The sequence below is a fragment of the Salminus brasiliensis genome, chromosome 24 (assembly GCF_030463535.1).
Source record: "Salminus brasiliensis chromosome 24, fSalBra1.hap2, whole genome shotgun sequence".
Taxonomy (NCBI): Eukaryota; Metazoa; Chordata; class Actinopteri; order Characiformes; family Bryconidae; genus Salminus; species Salminus brasiliensis.
In genome coordinates, this window is record NC_132901.1 from 18499319 (window position 1) to 18520729 (window position 21411).

At 41.7% G+C, this 21411-nt stretch overlaps 1 protein-coding gene across 14 annotated transcripts in view; it reads right to left on the minus strand.

Annotated features, from left to right (window-relative positions):
* LOC140547107 (adhesion G protein-coupled receptor L3) overlaps positions 1 to 21411 on the minus strand; it is a 423620-nt gene that overhangs the window by 129966 nt on the left and 272243 nt on the right. For all 14 annotated transcript variants that reach the window (XM_072670638.1, XM_072670640.1, XM_072670645.1 and 11 more), the window contains one exon: positions 15906 to 16706. In XM_072670638.1, coding sequence (XP_072526739.1) covers positions 15906 to 16706 — 801 coding nt within the window. The remainder of the gene's footprint in view (positions 1 to 15905; positions 16707 to 21411) is intronic.

Sequence of the window (21411 nt, forward strand, 5' to 3'; positions counted from 1 at the left end):
TCTAGATGATATCTCATAGTTAGCTACTCTAAATGATGTTATCTCACAGTTAGCTACTCTAGATGATGTTATCTCACAGTTAGCTACTCTAGATGATGTTATCTCACAGTTAGCTACTCGAGCTGATGTTATCTCACAGTTAGCTACTCTAAATGATGTTATCTCACAGTTAGCTACTCTAGATGATGTTATCTCACAGTTAGCTACTCGAGCTGATGTTATCTCACAGTTAGCTACTCTAAATGATGTTATCTCACAGTTAGCTACTCTAGATGATGTTATCTCACAGTTAGCTACTCGAGCTGATGTTATCTCACAGTTAGCTACTCTAAATGATGTTATCTCACAGTTAGCTACTCTAGATGATGTTAACTCACAGTTAGCTACTCGAGCTGATGTTATCTCACAGTTAGCTACTCGAGCTGATGTTATCTCACAGTTAGCTACTCTAGATGATGTTATCTCACAGTTAGCTACTCTAGATGATGTTATCTCACAGTTAGCTACTCTAAATGATGTTATCTCACAGTTAGCTACTCTAGATGATGTTATCTCACAGTTAGCTACTCGAGCTGATGTTATCTCACAGTTAGCTACTCTAGATGATGTTATCTCACAGTTAGCTACTCTAAATGATGTTATCTCACAGTTAGCTATTCTAAATGATGTTATCTCACAGATAGCTACTCGAGCTGATGTTATCTCACAGTTAGCTACTCTAATTGATGTTATCTCACAGTTAGCTACTCGAGCTGATGTTATCTCACAGTTAGCTACTCTAGATGATGTTATCTCACAGTTAGCTACTCTAGATGATGTTATCTCACAGTTAGCTACTCTAGATGATGTTATCTCACAGTTAGCTACTCTAAATGATGTTATCTCACAGTTAGCTACTCGAGCTGATGTTATCTCACAGTTAGCTACTCTAAATGATGTTATCTCACAGTTAGCTATTCTAGATGATGTTATCTCACAGTTAGCTACTCTAGATGATGTTATCTCACAGTTAGCTACTCTAATTGATGTTATCTCACAGTTAGCTACTCGAGCTGATGTTATCTCACAGTTAGCTACTCGAGCTGATGTTATCTCACAGTTAGCTACTCGAGCTGATGTTATTTCACAGTTAACTACTCGAGCTGATGTTATTTCACAGTTAACTACTCTAAATGAAGTTATCTCACAGTTAGCTACTCTAATTGATGTTATCTCACAGTTAGCTACTCTAATTGATGTTATCTCACAGTTAGCTACTCTAGATGATATCTCATAGTTAGCTACTCTAAATGATGTTATCTCACAGTTAGCTACTCTAGATGATGTTATCTCACAGTTAGCTACTCTAGATGATGTTATCTCACAGTTAGCTACTCGAGCTGATGTTATCTCACAGTTAGCTACTCTAAATGATGTTATCTCACAGTTAGCTACTCTAGATGATGTTATCTCACAGTTAGCTACTCGAGCTGATGTTATCTCACAGTTAGCTACTCTAAATGATGTTATCTCACAGTTAGCTACTCTAGATGATGTTAACTCACAGTTAGCTACTCGAGCTGATGTTATCTCACAGTTAGCTACTCGAGCTGATGTTATCTCACAGTTAGCTACTCTAGATGATGTTATCTCACAGTTAGCTACTCTAGATGATGTTATCTCACAGTTAGCTACTCTAGATGATGTTATCTCACAGTTAGCTACTCGAGCTGATGTTATCTCACAGTTAGCTACTCGAGCTGATGTTATCTCACAGTTAGCTACTCTAGATGATGTTATCTCACAGTTAGCTACTCTAAATGATGTTATCTCACAGTTAGCTACTCGAGCTGATGTTATCTCACAGTTAGCTACTCTAAATGATGTTATCTCACAGTTAGCTATTCTAGATGATGTTATCTCACAGTTAGCTACTCTAGATGATGTTATCTCACAGTTAGCTACTCTAATTGATGTTATCTCACAGTTAGCTACTCTAGATGATGTTATCTCACAGTTAGCTACTCTAATTGATGTTATCTCACAGTTAGCTACTCTAAATGAAGTTATCTCAGTTAGCCACTACATGATGATGTCAGTAAGACAATAACTATTCTAGCTGATGTTATCTATACGTCAACCACTCTAGCTCATGTTAGCTAGACATTGGTTGGCTCATTAGCTCCTCTGAACAGGAAACCTCCTTGTTTGAGGCTTGTTTGACATGTGGCCCTAGACCTCAGGAGATGGTTGCGCTAAGCTTAGAAATACAATGCTAAACTTTGTTCTGCTAGGACCAAGCACATAATGTTCATATTACATATCACAAGACACAATTATCATATTAGATGACATTTACAATTGTACAAAGCAAGCTAAAGTTCACACCCGGTGCAGGAGATAAATCTTTTAAGAAATAAGAATTTCTTATGTAGATCCGGTAGCTTCCTAAACTCTATACCTTGAATTACATCATAATGTTCATTATGAATTTGTCAGTAAAGCATATAGAGTCTAAGAGGTTAATCACAGAGTGTACAGTATTAAGCATTCCTTACAAAGCACAGTGCACCCACCTGTCCAGACACCGCACTGCTACTGATTATAGGCCATTAAATACAATGTAACGTAATGATGAAAACTCCCATTGTCAGACAAGGTTAATGTCGTGCCTATTGTAAAGCTATTGCTTTACCACTGTTCTGTATCTATGGGTCTATATTCCGACTGCATTATCTTTGCTAAATATATGCGCAGTGTCATAACAATGCTGTACACATCTCCATAAAAGTCCAATTCTAATGATAATTGGATGAGTTATAATGGTAATGTTCCCCAAGGCCTGAAACTCTATCATACACCTGCTGTCAGTGACTGATTAACTCATCATAACAGGAACGCACAACAAACGCAGGATTTACCGAAGCCCAGAACCACTGGGACCAGAACACAGAGTGCTTTCTCTTCATCACTCGTTTCTTGCCCTCTTAATTTTCATAGCTGGCTAACGTTTAAAAAATAAATGAATAAATGAATAAAAAAACCCTCTGATTATCAGGATTGACGGGGTACACCAATTATGCTGTATCGTTCTGCGACGGCGAGCAAAAGCTCCCTTCCAGTCGATTTAAAGTGTTCAGGCTGCCTTAATTATCCTCCCTTCTCCTTCTCTTCCAGCAGCGAGGAAATTAAGACACCTTTCCTTCACAGCTAAAAAAAGGCCTCGTTATTGTGAAACGTGGACCCCTGTCATTTATAACGACTTGCCATTCCGAGAAAAGGACCGGTCCGAAGTTGTTAACTTTTAATCTCGCCCCAAAACAGTGGGGTAGTTAGTTTTTATTCATTAATTTTCGACATTTCGGCTTGGCTAGCACGCCAGCTCAAAGCCGCATCTGGTTTCAGTGCTGTGGGTCAACTAGCCTGAGATATCCATCAGCAGCAATGCCCTTCTTCTGGGGAATGACATCACTTTAAACAATAGCCCACACTGCCTGTCAGCTTATATAGAGCGATACATGTAGCAGTCACGGCACAGCTCACAGATCCGATGAACTGTGGGGCAAACCCGAGCCGCTCAACATGTGGACCAAATTAGCTCAATTACCTTCTGGCTAGGGTGCATTTCTGGAACTGAACTCCCCTGCTAGGATCCTCAGCGTTCCATACTTATGTTTGACATGTGGCCCTAGACCTCAGGAGATGGCAATCTACACTATATTTTTACCAAATGTTTGTGGACACACCTTCTACTGAATGCATTCAGCTGCTTTAGGTTGAACCTATTGCTGACATGGATGTGCAAATGCATACACACACAGCTTGTCTAGTCCCTGTAGAGAAGTACTGTCATACAATAGGACTCTCTGGAGCAGATCAACATGAATCTGAACCTATTGGCATCATGCATAATGCCAGGCATAGGCTAGAGGGGTATTGAGCTGTGGAGCAGTGGTGCTGTGTTCTCTGGAATGATAGATGGTGCTCTAGTCAGTACTTTTGGGAAGAGATGAGGAGTTGTGGATGAGGTGGGGTGGTGTTCATCCAACATCCTGACCTTACTAACCCTTATGTCGCTGAATCAAATCTTTACAGCAATGCTCCAGGATCCAGTAGACAGCCTTCTTCCCTGTGGCTAATTCTCAATGTAAGATGGTCAGGCCTGTGTAGCATTAAGCACATGTTCGTTATTTACCTTGAAAAATGCAAATGCTAATTACAGTTGGTCACCTTATTGGGGAAAAAACAAACAAACAAACAAACAAACAAACAAATAGCGTGTACCAGGTTCAATCCCCTGCTAGGCTAAGCTGGTTTCTGCTGATCTGGTGCTGGTATATCTGGCCATCCAACATGGCCATACCAGCATTCCTGAATCCAAAACACACTGTACGTACTGTATGCTGGTATTGCTGGTCACCAGATGTGCTGGTCTGTTGATGTGATGTTTTCTGGTGGGGCCTGGTCTACTTTGACAGCCTAGACCAGTGAGCCTGACCAGCTATGACCTAGATCAGTCAGTCAGATCACCATAGGTCACCTGATCACCATATCGGCTTTCAGCAAAACACAATATATGCTGGTTCTAATAGTCTCTAGCAGTGCTGGTCTATGCTGTCCAACTCAAACAGACAGCCTAGTGGCATGACCAGCCAGAACAGTGAACCTGACCAGCCTGACTAGCACTGACCAGTCAAACTAGCAGCATGACCAGCCACACCTGACCGAGTATGATAAGCACAGCTAACCAGCCCAGTGAGCCTGACCAGCTACTGTTAATGGCCAAAAGCCCTCAGAAATCAGGCCACTTGTGGGGCCAGGCTTTCAGCAGTGGACAATAGCTTGCAGGACAGACTTGACCAAATGTTTGTGTGTCAAGTATCTTCAGTCAGTCCTCGCCGTTAACACCTACAACTGGATTGTTATAGCAAACCTGTCTCTCATCACACAGCTTTATTACCCTTGCCCGCATCACTCCACCAAACAAAAGTTAGCGCTGTGGTTTTAGGGCCATTTTGACAGAAGAAAAGAGCATAGAACATAATATGGCTCACAAATATGATTAATAAATATTTCGCTTTGTTTAGCTGAGGCCTGTAGCTCCCTGTAGGTGGTATTATTATTGGAGTGAATGAACCGCAATGCTAAAGCTCCAGCATCCTTCTTTCTCAGTTTCTTTCAGTGGCGGGTCCTAAATCTCTCACCTCAGGCCTAGCATTAGCGATTATCATTATCAGTCAAGTGAATATTAAATATAATGATGATGAGCCCTTCAAAAACACTTGTGGACCTGTGGAAGTGGAAGCTGGGCAGACCTGAAATGAACAGCACATTCAGCACACTGCACATTCCTATTCACGGCTAGCCATGTTAGCATTTCTGGGTGCAGTATTCTGCCAGGTTCTCCTGTGTGAAATTAGTTTGGAGGCCATTTGAAAAGAATTATGACTGTGTAAAAGGGCACCGGGCTGACAAAACAAGAATTATGTTCTGTTTTTTTAACATTTAAATAACACAGCATGCCTCAGAGCTATGTCTGTTTTTTTTTCTTCTTCCTGTTAGCAAACACGACTAGCCAATATTTAGCTTGTTTAGCTTAGGCTTGTCGCACCCTGTAGGTGGGATTGTGAGAGAGTGGAAAGTAATGCTAAAGCTGCTGCCATCTCTATCTGTTTACTTCAGCGACAGGCCCTAAATCTCCCACCTCAGGGCTAGCATTAGTGATTAGCATTAGCGGCTAGCCTCAGAGTGGCAGTGAATCAAGAGGAGCAGAGTGATGCTAATGTAGTGATCTAATGTGACATGATACAGCGGTAATGACCTGAGCCGGGCTGCTGTTTACGGCTTAATTGCTCAAGCTGCCTCCATTAGACAGCCCAGGGCAAGGGAGAGGGTGTAAAGGAGAGAGGCGTGGGTATACATGCACACACACACACACACACACACTTAGACACACTTAGACACACTTACACATGACATCAAGCACTCCAGTTAACTGTCATTACCTCACTGTTCCTTCCCTCATTCACACACTGACCTATAGAGGGGCAGTGGCGGCTCAGCGGTTAGAGCGCCGGGTTATTGATAACAGTTATTGATAACAGGGTTGTGGGTTCGATTCCCGGGCTCGGCAAGCTGCCACTGTTGGGCCCTTGAGCAAGGCCCTTTACCCTCTCTGCTCCCCGGGCGCTGGAGTTGGCTGCCCACCGCTCTGGGTGTGTGTGTGTACTCACTGCCCCTAACACATGTGTGTGTGTGAGTGTGTGTTCACTACCAGATGGGTTAAATGCGGAGGACCCATTTCGCTGTACAGTGTACAGTGACAAATACGTGCACCTTTACCTTTACACTCCTGCCCCAGGGCACAGCTTGAGGAGTGGATTTTGAACTTTATCAGAAACACCTGGACACCTCATTCATTCCGTTAATACCAATCAGGCATCGCTTGAATGCTACAGCCTATTTGAATATTGTTGGTGGTTGAAATTTTATAATTATTAACAACTCTGAAACTCTGAAAACCAGCTTTTCGTGTGGACGGGAGGTCAAAATGCAGCCAAAAAAGGTTTTTAAGAATGTCCAGATACATGTGGACAGGGCAGAGGAGACGAGGTTATGTTGCCATCAACGTATCAGACCACTGGCCACGGCTCCTCGTGCTCCACAGAGCTCATCGGACCCTCCTCCACCCAGTCCACCTGTGTCTCATTAGCTTTACTCCATAAGACTTAAGCGTCCACCTCAATGTTCTGAGGTGTTCGTAGTTTTTTGGGAGCTGTTCCTGGGAGTCTTCTGACCTTTGGATTCGTCACCTAATCACCTAATTCTGGGTGCCGGCTACTTCCAGCATGATAACGTCCCAAAGCAAAGGACGTCTCCAACTGGTGTTCTTCGATGACCTTCCCAACTGACCAGTGTCACCTTGCGCAAATCCACCTTGTGTAAATCCAATAAAACAGGGGTGTTGTCTCCATCAGTTTTAATTCCCCAGCCAGTCCAAATACTTAAATTCGAACTAAATTCACTGATTGGTTTCTGTGCCATCACACCTACAGTGATTCAATGGCAAAAAGACGGTGGGAAATCTGTATGAGATTGGTTTGATTTATGATTTGAAAACATTGTGTTCCTAAATATCCTTTTTTTGCTACCAGAGTTTGAACGTCCTTCATCACGTCGGTGGGTAGAGCAAAACCCATTTCCTAAAGCCATCAGCAGAAGAAGCTTTTGACCTTTGGAGACGCCGTGAAGGAGGTAGGATTCACTCTACAGCAGGGTGCGCATTCAAGGAAAACACAAACACGGACTGCTGAGGTGACCGGTTGACCGACGGACAGAAGTATGCAGTGAACCTACAGTACAATGAGGTCATTAATATCAATGAATTAATTAACTGCTTTCCAAAATCCCGATTATAAGTTCCTATAGCTTTTTCAACAAGCACCCAGACACACACACACACACACACACACACTCAGCGTCTGTCTGAGCAGTCTGGCTAGTAGCTTAGCATTCTGATCACTGAAGTAGCTGTCAACTACAGCAGCTTTCTGACACTGAGTGTTAAGCTACACACACACACATTCACACACAAAAGACAACACACAATACAAGACAACACACACACACACACAGATGGCAGTGTGTGTTTGTCACATGGGGATGCCAGACAGTAGACAGTGTGTGTATTTGGGTGTACGTGTGTGAGAGTGTGTGTCTTTTGATGCCAAACACACCATGGTGAGAGCCATGATCTACAGATGGCAGAGATTAAAAGGTCTCAAACCTAGAGAGATAGAGAGAGGGAGCGAGGACTATGATCAGCCTCATAATCCTAATCATTCAGTGCTGTATTCATGTCTGAGCTGTCTGTGAGTCAGAGCTAGCTTGAAGGTGAGGGTCTGATGGACTCTGATGTCACTGTTGGCCAGTTTTACCGTTTTCTGATTTGACTGAGGCAGAAGTTATTAGACAGGCCGAACATTTAACCACAGTCGATATGTGCAATGCCTCTCAGAGCTGCACTATGGCAAGTAATGGAGCAGGAAAAGTCCCAGTGGAAACAGCAGGGGACTTTTCTTAACAGTGTGTGTGTGTGTGTGTGTGTGTGTGTGTGTCTCAGGGATTAGAAACGGTAAAGGGGATGAAAACTAAGAGCCAAAAATGAATTGGATTGCAGTTGGAACAAAACTGGAGCTCTGCTCCACTGAGCCATGCCACATTCTGTAAAGTTAGCTTCACAGAACGCAAAAACCATGTAAACTATCAAGCAGTAATGATCTATAACCTTTCAACATGTTGTATAATTACATTTTATAGATGAATATGTGTGTGTTTGTGTGTGTGATGATATGGGCTAGATTCTATTCATGGCAGTCCCAGTAACAGACATGCATTTGCACATAAAATATTAGCAAACGTTAGCTTGCACTGTAGGGACACTGGCTTTACTCCTTACGGCTTTGTTCAGACTGCAGGCAAATCGGATTTGTTTCTCAAATCAGACCTGGCGAGATGATGGAGTTTGCAAGTGATCAGATTGGATAGGCGCTAACAAGCTGCTTTCATTCGCAGAAGCAAGTGACACAAAAAAAATGGAAATCCAATTTCAGCGTCAAGAGTGTGGAGCATTTGTACAAATCTCCAAAAAAATCTGATTTCATGTGGTTTCTTGCTGTCTAGACAATTAAAGGTCCATCTGGATACAATCTAGATATGCTAAAAATTGGATTTGGACTGGCAGTCTGAACATAGCCTTAGACTCTGGTTTTGTATCTTTCACAAATGTCCTAGAAATGGTCATAAAGAACCAGTAGGGGTCTCAGGCCTCTTAAATGAGTGGCACTTATTCTATCTAAACGAATATTGTGGACATTTCTATATGCCATCATCTTAGATTTTGGCTCATTCAAGCTTAAAGCAAGCTTACTAATGCTAGTCTTTCACCAAAACATTTAATTAAAATGATGTACTGTTTCTTACAGCGCCTCTGAAGGGACCTTGTGTGTATATAATGGTTGAGTAATAGTATCTGGTGATCATCTAAAACTATGTAGTGATCACTAAATAGTATCTGGTGCTCACCAAATTACAGGGGGACCAGACATCCCTTTTTGCCTAATACTTCCTTTTTTAGGGAGAAGGGAAATCCTAAATTGTGTAAAATGTCTGGGATTTCACATTGATTTCACAATCATTTTTGCTTCTACAGTTGCCATTCATTCTGTATGTGGAAATCCTGCATTCTCACCGCCACTATTCATTATTTTCAATGACAGCAATGGGGGTATGGGAGGGCTCAATAATTTGACTTAAACCACAGTGTTACAAACGCAACACAAAAAGATCAGAGTGATATGAGGCACTTACTAGCGCTTACTATCCCCTCAACAGCTTCCAAAGAAGAGGACCTGCGTCTATGGTTGCAGGCAATAGATTTAAAATGTCGACCCAAACGTCTTAATGTCTGCTCTTGCTATTTGGTGGAAGGGAAGCTAACACCAGAACATCCTTAAACAGAGAAATGTCTCGGTTATGAAGCTCCTGACAGCCTTACAAGCATCAAACGTGTTCATGATTTTATGATTTCCGAGGGTATCTATCGATCTTGTCCCTAGTTGTCCTCTTTACAAGGGTCCAGAGATTCCTTTGTACATTCAAAAGTCTTCACCAACAAGATCAAAGGCATCGATGTGTTCTTGCTCCACTTACTAATGTTCTCCATCTATTAAGTAAGACTGAATAGAAGTAATACATCCATTAAGTGCCACACAAACAAAAAAACAACAGACCTGGAAAGTCTGTTGCTGGATAACGTTTGCTAGCTAAAGTAAATGCCACAGTGAATAGTTTTGTGTTTGTTGGCGTTTGGTTGGTGGTTGGTGTGGCGCAACAGATAACACAGGGGTTCGATTCCTGGTCTGGGTGACTATTCTGCGCTACACCAATAAGAGTCCTTGGGCAAGACTCCTAACACTACATTGGCCCACCTGTGTAATATGAGTAACCCTGTAAGTCGCTCTGGATAAGAGCGTCAGCTAAATACCATAAATGTAAATGTGTTTCAATAGTGTCAGTATAACATTAGCTTTACATCCTTTATTCCTTTCTTCCTTTTACAGTTGTCAGCCATGTGTGGAACACTGGAGCAGAAAAAAACGAAAGAAATAAATACAATTGCATCTTTCAGGCGCATCGGCTCTGATCTTTAATCTTTCTGATCCCAAGCACACTCCACCTCCGCCATTATCTCACGCTAACGAGAGCTGAGAAAAGAGATGGAAAGAATAACCAGTGAACAGTGCAGAGCTAACTGGACAGGGTCAAAAGTTCACGACCAGAGGCCAGCGAGAGAGGTCACATGGAGTGAGCGGAGTCAGAGTTGACAGGAGCATGAGGTCAGCTCAAAGCTTGCTCACGCATACACACACTGTTCACACACACACACACACACACACACACACACACACACACACACACTCCTTACTCCTAAACTCTTACTTTGCAGCACTGACACTCACACAGAGCTTCTCTAAAGCTAGCGTTACAGGGTGACATTTTCACACAGCTTTAATTTGCTTGAAGCTAACATGCTTGAAGCTGAATTTCCCCAACATTAAAGGTCTCCTGCGATTCACTGGGAACTTGCATGGTACTTAGCAGCTACATACAGTCAGAATGATAATGTCTGCCAAAATAGCATTGCTTATTTGCTGGTTAACAGTGGGCTTAAATAGCTAGGTAGCTGTGCTGATGTTACCAAGACTGCTACTTGAACAGCTGCAGCTTTGAACACCATTACTGCACACAGAGACAGGTGTGCAGTTTGGAAAGGGTTGAAGGTCAACAGATGATGGGTCTTTAGCAGCACCATAACAACCACCTGGGATACCCTGCCTAAAACCACCCTATCAACCACTAAGCAAGAGGATAGCAAACACCTTACGTCACTCATCTAGCAACCACTTATGAACACCACAGCAACCACCTAGCAAACACATAGCCACACCGAAGCATCCACCCGTGATACCATGGCAACCACCCAGCAGCCACTAACTCCAAAGAAACCACTATAGCATCACTATAGCCACCACTTAACAACATCATAGCAATTAGCACCATAGTAACCACCTAGACACATCAAAGCAAACACCATAGCATCTGTCTGAAATGCCATAGCATTCACCTAGCAACCTTATAAAGTGCATTCCTGCACTGAAGTGCTACCTATAGCTCCACTATGTAAATCCAGCCTTAGAATGAAGTCCCTATTAAACTGTGTGAGAGCCTAAAACACTGCATGGGCCTGCAGATGACTCGACTGGAGAGAGCGAACAACTGTGAGAGAGAGAGAGAGAGAGAGACGAAGAAGGGAAAAAAGAAAAAGAGAGGAAAAAGAATGTGTGTGTGTGTGTGTGTGTGTGTAGAAAGCGGATTTTCTCCACTGGCTGCCCAGGCAGCACTAAGAAGCCCTGTAGATGTTCCTGTTCAAACTGTGACAGAAAAACAAAGAGGATGAAAAATGATGGCGCTCACGCTCATGTGGCTACGCAAATCAGGCATGAACACACACACACACACACACACACACACACACACACACACACACACAGAACAAAACACTCCAGTACTGGCAACTGCTGAATGCACATTTCAGACAAAAAAAAAACAAAAAAAACACAGCCTCAATAAAAAGATACAACCCAACCATTTCTGGTGAAATCTTGAGGGACATGTCCCTGCTTCTGTGTTTACGGCAGTACACAAACCCCCTTTAGTGCTCAAGGTGAACATCGTTCCTTTCTATGGAACCAAAAATGAAAATAATCGATTATTTTCTTTTCATCACGAGCACTCATGAGGCCATTGCCAAGGACAAGAATCTGACGTGGGCAGGGATGCAGCTCTGCTCATCTATTTTTGCTGATTGAAATTAACAATATTTGATAAACAACGATGACCTTTTAGTCAATGAAGTGATTTTATACTGCTGAATTTGAAGGCACTGAATTACATTGGACAAATGTCCAAATGTTGTGGACACCCCTTCCAATGAATGCATTCAGCTACTCGAAGTTGCACCCATTGCTGACACAGATGAGCAAATGCGCACACACACACACACACACACAGCTTGTCTAGTCCCCATAGAGAAGAGCTGTCAATAGAATAGGACTCTCTGGAGCAGATAAACATGAACCTACTGGCACCATGCTGCCTAATGCCAGGCGTGGGCTAGAGGGGTATAAAGCCCACCAGCATTGAAGCTGTGAGGCAGTGTTTTCTGGAATGATGGATGGTGCTCCATCCAGTACTTTTAGGATGAGCTGGGGAGTTGGTTGAGGATGAGGTGGGGTGGTGATCATGCAATGGCCTAAGCTCACTAGTGCTGTTGTTGCTGAATGCAGTCAAATCCTCAGAGCAATGTAAATGTCTAGTAAAATGTCTTACCTGGACAGTAGAGACACTTACTATAAAAAGCAGGATAAGCTCATTTTAATACACTAGGGAGCAGGTGTCCCAATACTTTTGTCCATATAGTATAGAGTAATTACACCCCCTAAATGTATAACACTCCCGTTCATCATGAACAGGCTGACGCAGGATCAGCGCTCCTGATTGGATGAGATGTGATGAGAAGTCTCAGAAATTTGTAACTGAAGCACTATCCCATACACAACACACACACACACACACACTGCATACACTTCCACAGGTGTGTGAGCACAGCTGTGCCGGCAGTGTGTATTCAATGCTCGGTTGCCCTTCTCTGTATGCTCCAGTGAGAGAGCAGATCACTCTCACACACACCTACAGGGCACAGGTTGCATCAGCCTGATACAGCTCACTCACAGACATACACACACACACACACACACACACCACCTATTCACAATCACATACACTTACATATATGGACACATTTGATATGAAATGTTTATACACACTATATTATTATATAATAGTCCTAAATAATTCATATTAGACCCTGAATAATTCATAGTGGTTACTGAACAATTAATAGTGCAGAATGATTTATAATAGTTACTGAATCATTCATTTTAGTAGTATTACTCATATTAATTAGTAGTAATTATTAATCAGTAGTCATTATTAATGGTGATTACTGAATAATTCATAGTGATTACAGAATTAATCATATTAGACACTGTATAATTCATAGTGGTTATAGAATTATTCAAATTAGACACTCAATAATTTATAGTGGTTATAGAATTATTCAAATTAGACACCGAACAATTCATAGTAGTTACTGAATAATTCATAGTGGTTACTGAATAATTCATAGTGGTTATTGGATGATTAATAGTGCTTACTAAATTATTCATATAGATTGATTATATTATTCATTAGAGTAATTCATAGTGGCAAATACATGATTGGTATAATAAACGAAACTAATAGTAGTTACTGAATAATTCATAGTGGTTACAAAATGATTTATAATAGTTTTAGAATCATTCATAGCAGTGAGTAAATAAATCATATTAGACACTGAATAATTCATAGTGGTTACCAAATTATTTATATTAGACACTGAATAATTCATAGTGGTTACCAAATTATTTATATTAGACACTGAATAATTCATAGTGGTTACATAATACTTTATAATAGTTTCAGAATCATTTATAGCAGTGACTAAATAATTCATAGTGGTAACTGGATAAATAATAATAGTGCTTACTAATTTATTCACATTAGAGTAATTCATAGTGGCAAATACATGACTGGTACAATAAACTGAACAAATTACTGTAGTTACTGAATAATTCATAATAGATACTTGATGATTTATATTAGTTACTGAATGATTTATAGTAGGTACTGAACAATTCACAGGAAATACTAACAGTATTCTTTAACAGTACGTCTTACAGTAGACATCAACCGGCAGCTTGCCTTCACTCATCCTATTCATGTCAGCACACACCTCTGCTGCACCACACGGTGCAGGATGGGCTGATATGTGGAGAAACGCTTGGGAAGCAGTAGAAGCGTCCACCAGCAGCAGGAGCACGCTGATGAGAGGTGTGAGTGGACTGGTGGCGTGAGGATGAATAAGTGAATCACAGGGCTGCAGGTTTAGGGGTTACGGGAGAGTGTATTTTAGTGTACCAGAGTGCAGGAGGTTTCATTTTCAGAGCGAGGACACTTGGCACAGCATGATGAGGTCACTTCCTGTGCTCAGCGTGGCTAATGTGTGTAATATCACCATTTTAAAGCCTTTCATTTAATAACAGCTCTCTCACTGCTGCCCCTCTGTCCGAGCCAGAGGAGAGAGAGGCAATTAGGCACGGACACTCCCGCCCCGCTGTTCACAGAGCACAGGCAAATGCTTACATACACGCACACACACACACACTCATAAACTCATCACCACTGTGCTTAATGGAGAGGACAAAATAGTGAGGAATAGAAGGGAGAGAGAGAGAGAGAGAGAGAGAGAGAGAGAGAGGGAGAGAGAGAGAGAGAGAGAGAGAGAGAGGGAGAGAGAGAGAGGGGGGGTGAGATAGGGAAAAAAAGAGACAGATAGAGACAGGAAGGAAGAGAGAGAGAGACTGAGAGAGAAGGTGAGACAGGGATTTAGAGAGGGGAAGCTAAGAAAGAGGGAGAAGAACAAGAGAGAGAGGTAAAACAGTAAGCGAGAGAGAGCGAGAGAAATTGAGGTTGAGAGGTGAGGAGAAAGTGAGAGAGAGAGAGGAGGAGTGGAGGAGACGGACAGAGTAATTGAGGGTGAGAGAGGAAGAGAGTGAGAGAGAGAATAAAAGAGCCTTAGAGAGAGTAATAGCGGGTGAGAGAGTGAGAGAGAGACAGAATGAGAGAGAGAGCCAGAGAATTAAAGCAAGAGAGAGAGAGAGAGAGAGAGGATGGACAGATATTCTGTCTCCAATGCTGGCGATCAAGTTCAGCTTTTTAAACACGAGCTCATTGGCAGGTCAGGATACGACAAAGTTCGACCAGCTAAAGAAGGAAAGTCGGTGTCAAAGGATTCGGTCCTGCCTCTTGCAATATCTGGAGCAATTTGGTGAAAAAAAATCTAATAAATAAATAAATAAATACGTTAAAGCAGCAATTATGACAGCTCTGCTAAGAAAGTCCTCCTCGGTGCCCCAGTGAAGCACAGCAAGCAATTAGAACTTCATGTTTTCTCCATTGCAATTACTGCACAGAAGTAGCAATATTTCCTTCACAGCTGCCAGAGATGTTTATTAAAGTCCTTTTTCCCTTTTTTATTCTTTAAGAGCCAAATCGAATGTCGCACATAGAGAAATCGTTGCCTTCCTAATTACCACCAACCCACGCGCAAATGTGCGCCATGAAAAAATGACAACATTCCAGTTCTTGTTACTTTTTTCAAGCTAAAAAAGAATTTCCTGAGCGACAACTTTGCTCTTTGCTCCCCCAATTACAGAGTCCATTCAGATAGAGGCAGTGCTAGCATGCCTAACATTCCCTCATCCCCCCACACGCTTAGTTTTAGCGAAGCTACAGGCAAAGCTTTCACTAAAACCACCAATTACCCGATTGAATTACTCCCCCTACTGCCCACTCATTCAACACGGGCTCTCTCTGACACCCAGTGCCTCACTTTCACCTGTTAGGTAAACCACTTTACATTGTTTCTTTCAAACCGGCAGTTGTGAGGAAATCCAAAATACTGTTAATTGCAGGGGCTTTGAACATGCTTAGCTTTACAGAACACTGTACAGAACACTGTAGGCTACACAAGTGAACGTGGGTGGGCAATTAAGCTACAGGACAATTGATGGATTTGCCATCTAGCCAAACCTGGGGACACCTAGATTTATTTATACTGAAGGGTTAAGGCAATTTTATAGCCTTGCTGTGAAGGCACCACTCATAACCACTTCAACCTTTCGAGTTAAAGCAATATATCTTACCTGGTCGACTGTCCAGCGCTCCAAAATCCAGCGAGTACTTGACCACATGGTAGTTATTCCACACGTACAACAGGTTGTCCCTGGGATTGTAGTCCACGGCTGCGATGTACTGATAGGAATTTGGGAAAGGGATGTCCAGGTATCCATCCTTGCCCAGCTCTGTGTTGTAGATGTAGTCGATCTTGTTGCCCGTGGCCTCGCTGTCGTCATCCTCGTAGACACTCTTTACCACATAGAGGATTCCACAGATCATAAAGGCGTTGGAGGCCGAGCGCTTGTCGTAGGCCGTATCCCAGGTACCTTCCACCCGGAGGGTGTAGGGGTTGAGCTGGCTGATCACAATGCGTCCATTGTTGGATTCAGTGGCGTAAATCACCCAAAGACCGTTTTCGTCCACTGCAAGGTCAATATCAGACTTCCCTCCCCAACGGTAGGGCGAAGTATCGTGGTAGTTGGCGCTGGCGATGATGGCCTCGCCACTCTTGATGCGAGTCCGAAGATCAAACTTGACAATATTCCTGGTGCGCTCCTTGTTGAAGAAAAGTGCCCCATCGTAGACCACAAATCCCGTGCCGTCCACCCTGTGAGGAAGCTTGTACGTGGTGGTGGGACGGCCAGCCACAAAATCCTCCTTGCTGGAATACTCTGTGAGGGTATCCGTGCGATAAGGTGTCCAAGGCATGTAGTAGATCTTCTCAGAAGCCTGCAGAGGGTCCTTGCACCAGGCACCTGACTGGTGGTCTGATTCAAAGAGATGCTCGCTCTGGTACACTCCCCTCAGGAGGCCTGGGCACAAGAAGACTGCGGACACAAGGGGAGGAAAATAAGCTGAAGGAAAGATGCAGTGAAAACAACAGGTTACAACAGCAGCCACCAACACCACCAACCACACGTGAAGGTCCAATCAAAAGTACTGATTATGTGGAGCAGGAGTGGTCAACTAGAGTTGACAGTCAAAATGCATAGGAGTCTCCAGTAGATCTCATTAAAGATCTTGCAGAGTTGTGTGGGTGATCATTTATTTCTACAAACTTTGAGAGAAACTCGTAGAGAAGGTTGCACAGGTACATGCCCCTCAAGAGGACTTTCCACAGGAATACTGTCTACAGGAAAGGAGCATAAGGCAGAAGGAAGGATGAAATGAAAACAACAGCTTACACCAAGAGGAGATACTACAGGAGCATGGTAGTAAGAGTTACATAAGTAAGTGTGGATTTACCTGAACCACTGGTCTGCACCTTACCTTCAATTAAGGTGCCTTAATTTACTCAATTGATTTACTCAAATGCCTCAATTTACTCAATTACCTCAATTTACTCAATTTCCCAAAATTGACCTCCATTAGCAGTTTGCTACATTATCTTTGTAGCTCCAGTGCAAAACTAGTACAGCAAACTTTGGACACCAAACATACCTTGGTTGGCCGACTTCATTAGATTGAATGAGGGGGGAATTGAGTAAATTGAGTAAACTCCTTTCAGAAAATAACTGGCAGCCCAATCCTAATAACTCAAGCCAAATAACTTGATGATGATGTAGGCATCCAGTTTACACAATGCTAACTGTTGCACCTAAGCCTCCAGAACTTGTTAGCCTTGTAGCTCTAGTGCAAAACTTTGAACACAAGGCTTTTTTGACCATCTATACTCTTTAAAGAACCTTTTCTTGAAAAGGTCTTAAACTAATACCTTTTACCCCATGGCCATTGACTAGAATCTGAGGTGCCCTTCTGTTTCCGAGCCCCATCTCAGATGTTGACGTGAAGCTAAAATGCCTCATATTTACCCAAGCAAAGGTTGCGCTGTAAATTTTGATAAATAGGCCCGGGCGTCTTATTGGCAGTTGGTCAAGCCAGGCGGTGGCTTCGGAGACACAATAATTACTTTATATTTATTACTATCTGAACATATTCCCTCCCATCGCTAAGTCCAAGCAGATATGGTCAATTTGTGTCATTTTGATTTATAATGTCTGCTTGCTCAAAACTAATAACCGCCCAGCCCTCCGCTTACAGAATCTCTGAGGAATCGAGATGCATCTCAACCAAAGGAGGCATTCACAATCGTAACTTTCTTTCCGTAGAGCTGGACTGCACTTGCCGATCCATATGGCTAAAAAGATTACATTAGAAACATCATCTCATTCCTATTCATTTCCTGTACTGAGCTGATGCCATCGATTGATACCAAAGACAATACGATCTGCAGAGAGGGCAGTTAGCGGAGGTTGATAATTAAATACTGCACTGCACTGGAGTTGGGAGGAGTTCATATGTACAGCTGATGAATGTAGCTGAGTTTCATTGCTACATCACTGATAATTACAGTTTCAGGAGGACAGGAAAAGTTTCAAAGTTTCTATAGTCTTAAATGAACCCCACGACTCTGTTTTAGACTGTTTTGACGTACAACTTTCCTGCTTTTTTCTCCTTTTTGTTCACCAAAATTGAAAGCTGACAGCTCCGCTTATGGCCTGTGGGCAACCTACAGCGACGGAAGATTTAAAAATCAAGAAAAGACATCTTCATAAAGAAAGTTTTACTGTGATTAGGTCAAAGGATAAAGTTTTTACCCCTATACCTAAGAGAACGCTCCACTTTAAGTGGATTATGGCATGGTAAAAAAAGATATTACATATTTATAATTACACCTACATTTGATGCATAATTCATGGGGAATCCTACTGTATGGTCTTAAAGATATAACCAATATTCAAGCACTATTCAAAAGAGTATGGTTTAAGACTTAGGAAGGGATTATAAACATTACTCAAGTAGTGCTTATGCAGACATTATAAACATGGCGGTGAAGAAATGTTGACATTAGAAACAGGTACAATAAAGTACTGTAATCATGTTGCTGACATTTTGCCTATGTTAACATTATGATAATTGTGATTAGGAGGAAATGCTTGTGTAGACATTATGAACATGGTATGATAACATACACATTATAAATATGGCAAAATGGCAAAAGATATGTAGGCATTATACACATAAAGTTAAAGTAGTACTTTATAAACATGGTGCTAAATGTATGTCTAAGTAGGTATTATAAATGTGGAGCTAAAAGAGTACTTATGAAGGAAATGTGTTAAAGCAGTGCTTATGTAGGCATTATTAACAGGGCTTTATGGATATGCTAGTGTAGGCTTTATAAACATGATGCTAAAGCTGTGCTTGTGTAAAAATTGTGTTAAATCAGTTCTAACATTATAAGCATGGTGTTGAAATAGTATTAATGTAGGCATTATAAACAGTGTTACAATAATGCTACTGTATGCATTACAAACATAGTGTTACAGTAGCACTAGCCTAGGTCAGTGTTACAATAGTACTAATGTATAACATATACTACACCACAATATATGTATCTAAATTTATAATGCATTATAAACATGGTTCCAAAATAGGAATAATATAGGTGTTATACGTAGTGATGCATTATACACATGGTTTTAAAGTTCTAAAGTACTAATGTAGGCTTTATAAACAGTGTTACAATAATGCTAATGTAGGTGTTATAAAAATAGTGTTACAATAGTAATAATCTAGGTGTCAAACATAGTTTTACAATAGTACTACTATAGGCATTATAAACATGATACTAAATATATGATTATGTATGGTAATGTGTAGCTAAACTAGTAATTATGTAAGCATGGTGTTAATGTAGTTCTAATGTAGGCATTATAAACATGGTGCTAAATTTATGGTTATGTGGAGGTGAACTAGTACGTACGTAAGCATGGTGTTAATGTAGTTCTAATGTAGGCATTATAAACATGGTGCTAAATTTATGGTTATGTGGAGGTGAACTAGTACGTACGTAAGCATGGTGTTAATGTGGTTCTAATGTAGGCATTATAAACATGGTGCTAAATTTATGGTTATGTGGAGGTGAACTAGTACGTACGTAAGCATGGTGTTAATGTAGTTCTAATGTAGGCATTATAAACATGGTGCTAAATTTATGGTTATGTGGAGGTGAACTAGTACGTACGTAAGCATGGTGTTAATGTAGTTCTAATGTAGGCATTATAAACATGGTGCTAAATTTATGGTTATGTGGAGGTGAACTAGTACGTACGTAAGCATGGTGTTAATGTAGTTCTAATGTAGGCATTATAAACATGGTACTAAATTTATGGTTATGTAGGCATAATAACTGTGAAGCTGAACTAGTAGTTATGCAAGCATGGTGTTAACATAGTACTTCTGTAGGTATTATAAACATGACGTAAGCAGTTCTTATGTACTAAATTAACATCGTAAAGCTGAATATAAAGGGATTCTTTACAAGATTTAAAAGCACCAACTACAGTGAGTCCAAGAAGTATTTGATCCCTTGCTGATTTTCTTTGTTTGCCCACTAATAAAGACACTATCCTTCTGCACTTTTAATGGTAGATATATTCTAACATGGAGAGACAGAATATCAAGACAAAAATCCAGAATATAATTTTAAAGAATATATTTTAATTAATTTGTATTTCAATGAGGAAAATAAGTATTTGATCCCTCTTGCCAAACACACTCAATACTTAGTGGCAAAGCCTTTGTTTGCAAGCACAGCGGTGAGACGTTTGTTGTAGTTAACCACAAGTTTAGCACACACACCAGGGGGAATTTTGGCCCACTCTTCTTTGCAGATCCTCTCTAAATCATGAAGGTTGGTGGGCTGTCGCTTGGCAACTCTGACCTTCAGCTCCCTCCATAGATTTTCGATCGGATTGAGGTCTGGCGACTGGCTGGGCCACTCCATGACCTTAATGTGATTTTTCTTGAGCCAATCCTTTGTTGCCTTTGCTGTATGTTTAGGGTCGTTATCATGTTGGAAGACCCAACCACGGCCCATTTTCAGATCCCTGGCAGAGGGGAGGAGGTTGTCCCTCAGGATTGTGCGGTACATGGCTCCATCCATCTTCCCAGTGATGCGGTGAAGTAGCCCTGTACCCTTGGCAGAGAAACACCCCCAAAACATTATGCTTCCACCTCCATGCTTGACGGTGGGCACAGTGTTCTTGGGGTCATAGGCAGCATTTTTCTTCCTCCACACATGGCGGGTGGAGTTGAGGCCAAAAAGTTCAATTTTGGTCTCGTCTGACCACAAAACCTTCTCCCAATAACTTGGTTCATCTTTCAAATGATCATTGGCATACTTGAGGCGCGCCTCCACATGTGCTCTCTTCAGCAGGGGTACCTTTCGGGCACTGCAGGATGTGAATCCATTGTTGCGCAAAGTGTTGCCAATTGTTTTCTTGCAAACTGTGGTCCCAGCTGCCTTCAGGTCATTTGCTAACTCCTGCCGAGTGGTTGCAGGACGATTTCTGACTGTTCTCAGCATCATTGCCACCCCACGAGGCGAAATCTTCTTTGGAGCACCGGGCCGAGGTCTGTTGATTGTCATGTTATACTCTTTAAACTTTCTGATAATTGCACCAATAGTTGTTACTTTCACATCCAACACCTTACTAATCTTTTTGTAGCCCATTCCAGCTTTGTGAA